This window comes from Phyllopteryx taeniolatus, chromosome 16 (genome assembly GCF_024500385.1).
Source record: "Phyllopteryx taeniolatus isolate TA_2022b chromosome 16, UOR_Ptae_1.2, whole genome shotgun sequence".
NCBI classification, from domain to species: Eukaryota; Metazoa; Chordata; class Actinopteri; order Syngnathiformes; family Syngnathidae; genus Phyllopteryx; species Phyllopteryx taeniolatus.
Genome location: NC_084517.1, coordinates 17,581,189 through 17,588,500, shown reverse-complemented (window position 1 = coordinate 17,588,500; position 7,312 = coordinate 17,581,189). Strand labels below are relative to the sequence as shown.

At 40.6% G+C, this 7,312-nt stretch overlaps 1 protein-coding gene across 1 annotated transcript; it reads left to right on the top strand.

Annotated features, from left to right (window-relative positions):
• The first annotated feature begins 5,549 nt into the window (after nt 1-5,549).
• On the top strand, nt 5,550-7,209 carry gper1 (G protein-coupled estrogen receptor 1). The gene has a single exon (XM_061750392.1). It carries the CDS (start codon nt 5,785-5,787, stop codon nt 6,808-6,810), a length of 1,026 nt encoding a protein of 341 aa, XP_061606376.1. The 5' UTR covers nt 5,550-5,784; the 3' UTR covers nt 6,811-7,209.
• Nucleotides 7,210-7,312: the final 103 nt, after the last annotated feature.

The window sequence follows — 7,312 nt, the reverse complement described above, 5'->3', positions numbered from 1 at the left end:
TTGAGCTGCCTGTTTCCTTGTGTATCTCATTCACTCCATCAAATACAGTTGCACAATAAAATCTATAGCGCCCACTTTTGATTGAGTCAATATTTAACAACGTGTTTATTATTGTGGTTTCTGCAGTGTTGAAAGCCACTAGATCATTATTAAAGTATTCAACATAACGACACGGTATTATTAAATTGGCGTGAGGGTCAAGCCTTGTGTCTAACCTGGTGGAGCTGTTGCTTAGCAACCGTACAGCCAGCCAAACTGAGATAATCCTTTTTATATTTGGACTGAGCACCCGTTGATATACCGGTCGACTGATTTGATCATAAACCTCTGTGTGTATGTCAGTTTTGATGATTATTTTACACTGATGTTATGTAACAATTTTAATCTATAACATGACATGTCGCAACACAACAGATGAGGGATAGTGTTTATCCACTTTTACACTTGTACATAGTCCCCCTTGAATTTACGCATTTACCTCTGCACAAATAAAGTGGTATAAAAGGTTTCCTCTCAAATTGTTCGGAAAGCATAAAAAGCTCTTATCAAGCATCAACCGGGGAAATAAGGTTACGCTGACATTGCATACTCCATTAAACTTGTTTTTTTTCTTGTTCTTCCCCTCACTGAGAAGCTTCTTGTGAGGCCGAAAGGTAGTAAAGGGTTTAGTCTCACACACATGCACACGCTCAAAAGAGCGTGGGACCACCTAGTTGGAACATTTGGCCCCTGGTTTTACATTTTGGTTGGCCATCTAGTTGAGTTCATGCTTGCAGCCCTTTTAAGTGTTTCAGTGGCCTTGGATTATTTTACAGGGAGGTCAAGAGTCACAGTCTTAAATTAACCTCAGAACAATGTAAGATCTTCAACAAAACTAGCGTATGTGTTTTCGTCAATAACAAAGGCGATTCGGTCTCCGACAAACCTAATGTATGTTTTTTTTTTCTCTCCAAAGACTAAATACTTAAATGAAACTAGAGCATGTTTTTGTAAAATAAATCACATCCTAAAAGGCAATTTAGTCTTTAACAAATTAAATGTGTTTTCCTCAACAGACATTTTAGTTAAATTTAGTTGTTTTTGTGAAGATCAAATGTGATTTAGTACTAAACAAATTTAATGCACGTGTTTTGATACACAGAATATTTTAGTCTTCCACAAAGGTAGTGTTTACATACAGATCAAAGGCGTTTTCAAGGAAACTAGCATATGTTTTTGCAAACAACGGTAATTTGTCTTTAACAAACCTAATACACATGTTTTGTAAACATCAAAGATTACTTAATCTTAAATGAACCTGATTTACCAGTTTTTATAAGCACTGAAGAAAATTTAGTCTTCAACGAAAGTAGCGTATGTGTTTTCGTAAACACCAAAGACGATTTAGACATGACGATTTGTTCGTTGATGCCAGATATCTCTTTGTATCACTCCTCAATAAGAGAAGAAGAAAACAGAGCTTTCCTCACTGTTATCAATTGATTGTCCTTGTCACACCACTTTTTAATTTTTTGCGAGATGTTGAGATGTCGTCTTTTACTTCCAGATCCTTAAGTGGAGGCAGATGGGGCTGGTTGGACCCTCCCTCATGTAGACCTCACACTCTCATTAGCCACACAGACACACCCCTGAACTCCACATCACACCATTTATGCTGCTCGAGCCATGAACTGTCACTTCTAAGATTATTACATCCATTTTATACTGGACAATTCATTTGTTACACCTGTACTGTGTATCTTTATGTATGCTATAGCTGTAGTTACAAGTGCATCCGGAAGCTATGCAGTGTTTCACTTTTTTTGACATTTTGTTATGGTATCGCTTTTTTTTTTTTAATTGAATAAAATCATTTTAACCTCAAAGTTTTACACACGACAACCCATAGTGGAAACATGCAATAAGTATTTTAGAAATGTTTCCAAATTTATTAAAAATATGTGAGTGTTCACAGTAATCAATGCTTTATTATTGCACCTTTGGCGGCAATTAATAGTATTTTTGAATATGATGCCATAAAATTGGCACGTCTATCTTTTGGGCAGTTTCACTTCTTACTCTTTGCAGCACCTCTCATGTACCATCAGGTTGTATGGGGAGCACAGCCATTTCCAGAACTCCCCAAGAGATTTTTTCTGAATAGATCAAATGAATTATATCCATTTTGGAATTAGTAATATAACAAAATTTGGATGAAGTCATGTGCTGGGAATATTTTCTTCAAGCACTGTATAATTTCAAATCTTGATTGTGATTTTTAAATCACTTGCTCCAGTCCAGAGTTTATGCTAGAGGTCCCCCTAGTGGATTTCAACAGGAAGTGCAGCCTGTAGTGTGCAGTTACTTCCTGCATCACCATCTTTCCTTCAGCAACAGCGCCCCGAGGCACTCAACAGACCCCCAAACACAGTCAAGACACTAAATTGGATATCGGCTCATTCCATATTTACATGTGCCCCGAAGGCTAATTAGATCACAGAAAGCCTTTACTGTCATTGCAGTTTACACTATCATTGATTAAGGCCCCCTACTAAACCGAAACCTGACATAATTAGAAACAGGCCCTCTTTTGTATATACTGTTTATTTGTATGTATGCAGTTGTATAATAGAGATAAGTTTTTTTGTTTTATTTGCATGTAGGTTCTCACAATTTAGGCCATTCACTGTCATTTTAATCTGCCTTGTTCTTGTCACCAACAAGCGTTCTTACAAGAATGAGGCAGATGAAGATTTATTTTATTGTTGTGTCTGGTGATGCTAAGTAATTATATTTTATTCTATCTTTACTAGCCTGATTCAGTCTGCCGAGGTGCAGAGTTTCTGGTCGGCGTCCACCCCACTGAGGTGGAAAAGTGTCGTGTTTTCCTACCTATTAAAGACGATTTAGTCTTCAATGAAACTAGCATATATTGTGTTTTCCTAAAGATGAAAGGCAATTTAGTCATTAACAAACCAAGTGGACACTTTTCTGTTAGTCTTTAATGAAACTAGCATGTTTCCAAAAACTTCAAAGACAACTTACCCCCCTCTTTTACACCCCACTTTGGTCTTTCAGGCCTTGTGGGGACATTGATCCGCAAGTTGTTGTTTTTTTTTAATGATTTTGCAGATAGATTTTTCTTGCGGTTTCTGTCGCATAGTTTTGTTACGGTGCAAGGTCGTCATCAACGAAACAAGCTTTTTTTGTAAACATCAAAGACAATTTAGTCTCGAACGAAACTAATGCATGCGTTTGTCTTAACATCACAGACGATCATCAACATCATCAACAAACCAAGGATACCGGCACGTGTTTTTACAAAAATCTAAGATCTTTTAGTCTTCAACAAACCTGGTGGGCATGTTTTATAAACTGAAAGTTAGTTATTTTAGTGACTTCAGCAAAACTCGCAAATGTATTTTTATAATCATACAAAATAATTAGGTCTTCAACGATCCAACGTACGTTTTTCAAAACATCAAAGACGATATGGAGTATTCAACAAACCTAATGTACAGTGAATTCATAAAAATCAATGATAAGTTACAGTAATCATCAAAGGATATAATGTCTGTGTTTTCATAAACATCTAAGGAAAATAGTCTTTAATGTCGTTTAATAGTCTGTAAAGTGACATTAAGTGTCCTAAAGGCTGCCTATAAAAAATATTACTATTACTAGTATAAATTGTATTATCCTGATTTGTTCTGCATTTATGTAACCAGGAGCAGTGGTTCTGGTTCTAGTCCACCTCATTGATGTAGACAGGTGTCCTATTATATTGTATTATATTCATATGTTATTAAAATCCTTATCTGCTGTAAATGTCATACTGAGGATGTCCAGTAAACAGAAGCAACTGGCATTGATAAATGAGGTCATATCATCAAATTGTATGCTTAACAAAAAAAGTAGTTTCTGTAAACGTAGTAATTTACATACTCATGTAGCTGTTTAAAATAAGAAAACTTATTGAACTTAATTAAAAAGACAAAAAAAAAGGCAAGATGAGTCGCCACGTCAAAAGTCCAAGTGATATCTTCTCCGGCCCGCCTCCTCCCCTCACCGAAAAGGGGTGGGGGGGCACACACAGCAGGTGGTGCGGCAGAGGATCACGGACATGGGATTTGATAATCTCCACTTGTCTGACTTGTGCACAGGATAAGGAGAACCAAATTTGGGGGAAAGTAAGTGCTATTTTGGATCCATCGTTCATAATTTTTGGTTTGTTTTGGAGGAACTTTAAAGACCCTTTGCATGGAAATGACTCCCACAGTGTAAGCTACTTTATTCCTGCTGTCTGTTGAATTGAACGCAATAAATGAAATATTACCTTATTTTATGTGATTCCAGCTGCATTACTCGTTAGTTTTCATCTTGGGTTCCCCCCCTAAATTTGTTGTCATAATATTCTGATCATAATGTAACCTTGAATTTGATTTATTTTTATTTCTATTTTTTCAAAATTATGGCTGTCTTTCAAAGAAATTCAGAAAATATTTTATATATAAATCCTTAAATATATATATTTATTTATTTAAGGCTCAAACTATCTAATTTCAATTTTTATTATTACACTACTGTATTTTATAACGTTTATAAATAAATTTTATATGTGTCTACTGTATTGCCTCTGTTGCATAAGACAATATCACACTAATTAATACACTATTAAGCAATATATGTATTGTTAAGTACTATTTTTCTATTATGCTTCTGTGTGACTTTAGATTTGCATTAAAAATAAATAAAATTACAGGGTATGGTGCAAAGTAACAAGGGTATGGTGCAAAGTGAGCAATAAAACGTCAATTTATCACTTTTTGCTCAAATGTGCACACATAATGACAAGTGTCCTCTTAATAAGCATGCATTAATTCAACACAGTACGACGTAAAGGCTGATTTTAGCCCTTAAAAGTAAAATTATCCAATTTTTTTTCTGCATACATGACTCTGTTCTTTACAAGTCAATACTCTTAATAAGAGTGCATTAATTTTGCAGAGAGTTTCCTTTGGTGCAGGGAAAGGCCTGCGGGCTGGGAATGTTTGTTAAAGGTCATGTTGGCCAAACAGATATCAGGATTTCTATCTCTGGGGAGTGTCTGACAACCAAAGGAGGTTGATGTTAAAGTGCATAATTAAAAAAAACAGAGCTGTAATGATATATATGATACCATCGTGGACAGTTATATTTGATAATCATGGGAGAGCCGTCCAAACTGTAGATCGTTCGATCTTTTCAGCTCGCCATATGGATGACGCGGTGGCCGGAATTGGCCAAAAGGATTTTAACGGAGGAATTTCAATGCATCTGCTTAAGCCCGCGGCTTGAATTTTAATGAAGGCACTTAGTGGTGTGCCATCCCATTAGGACAAAAACAAAAAACCACAACAGATTTTTCAGAACAACTACTTAACACAAGATGCATCTTTGAGTAAAGATTAGAACTAATGAGTTTGTTTTTGTTTTTTTTGTAACAAAATCCCTTTTGTATTGAGTTTGTTCTAATCTTCTCTCCGCTCTTTAGCTCAGGTGTCACACCGGCGCTGTCGCCGGCCGAGGTCCACTGAATAAAGATGGACCGGCGGGGGGAAAGCGGCGGCCAGTGACGCATCGAGTCAATCTCAGGTGTGCTAAGGCCAAAGGTGTCATGGAGGCGCTCCTGTGTCGCGTCTGGAATCCGTCCCCAATGGCTGCCAATGGAGCGTGAACCGTCAGGTTTCCTCCGTCAGCATCGAAGATCGGGCTCGAACCATGTAGCGGACACAGGTGATCCGAGACATTCCCGCAGCAGCCACTATGGAAGTGCAGACCACCTCCCTGGTGTGGATTTACGTTAACGTGACGGTCAACACTTCGGACGAGTTCAACTCCACTGAGAGCTCGGAGAAGTCTTACGCTATCGGTCTCTTCCTGTCCTGCCTCTACACCATCCTCCTCTTCCCCATCGGATTCATAGGCAACATCCTGATCCTGGTGGTCAACTTGAACCACCGCGAGAAGATGACCATCCCCGACCTGTACTTCGTCAACCTGGCGGTGGCCGACCTGATCTTGGTGGCCGACTCGCTCATCGAGGTGTTCAACCTGAACGAGAAGTACTACGACTATGCCGTGCTGTGCACCTTCATGTCACTCTTCCTGCAGGTCAACATGTACAGCAGCATCTTCTTCCTCACGTGGATGAGCTTCGACCGCTACGTGGCACTGGCCGGCTCGGTGGGCTGCAGCCCGCTGAGGACCATGCGGCACGCCAAGCTCAGCTGCGGCCTCATCTGGATGGCGTCCATTCTGGCCACGCTTCTGCCCTTCACCATCGTGCAGACGCAGCACCGCGGTGAGCTCCACTTCTGTTTCGCCAACGTCTTCGAGATCCAGTGGCTGGAGGTGACGATCGGCTTCCTGCTGCCGTTCTCCGTCATCGGCCTGTGCTACTCCCTGATCGTACGGATCCTCATGCGGGCGCAGAAGCATCGCGGGCTGTGGCCAAGGCGGCAGAAGGCATTGCGGATGATCGTGGTGGTGGTGCTGGTCTTCTTCATCTGCTGGCTGCCGGAGAACGTCTTCATCAGCATCCAGCTGCTGCAGGGCACCGCCGACCCGGCCCGCAGGACCACCGCCACGCTGTGGCACGACTACCCGCTGGCGGGCCACATCGTCAACCTGGCCGCCTTCTCCAACAGCTGCCTCAACCCCATCATCTATAGCTTTCTGGGGGAGACCTTCCGGGACAAGTTGAGGCTCTTTGTCAAGCAGAAGGCCAGCTGGTCAGCCGTCGGTCTCCATTTGGGACCTCCGGTCAGGACTGAGGTGTCCGAGGTGTAAGGACAGAGTGTGAAACCATATCTGCACACCTTATGAACAAAAACCCCAAAGACAGAACCCTGTACACCAAACTGTAAACCACTAATCATTCTAGCACTCAGCGAGAATGTTCATTGTTTTCTGGCTTGATCCACAGGGGCTCATGCTTTTCCTTAAATGATTTACTTGGAGGCAACACGGTGGAGAGGAAGTTAGAACGTTTGCCTCCGAGTTCTAACATTTGTGTTTCAGCTCTGGGCTCTGGCCTTCCTGAAAGGGATTTTGCATGTTCTTCATGTGCTTGTGTGGGTTCTCTCCGAGTACCTCATCTTCCTCCCACATACCACAAACAAATTTAAAAGATGCTATATTGTCCATAGTCGTGTATGTGAGTGTGAATGTTTGTTTTGTCTATAAATCCCCTGCAATTGCCTGGCAACCAGTCCAGGTTTTACTCCACTTCGCTCGCCCAAAGTCAACACTGGGATAGGCTCCAGCTCACCCGCAACCTTAATGAGGATTA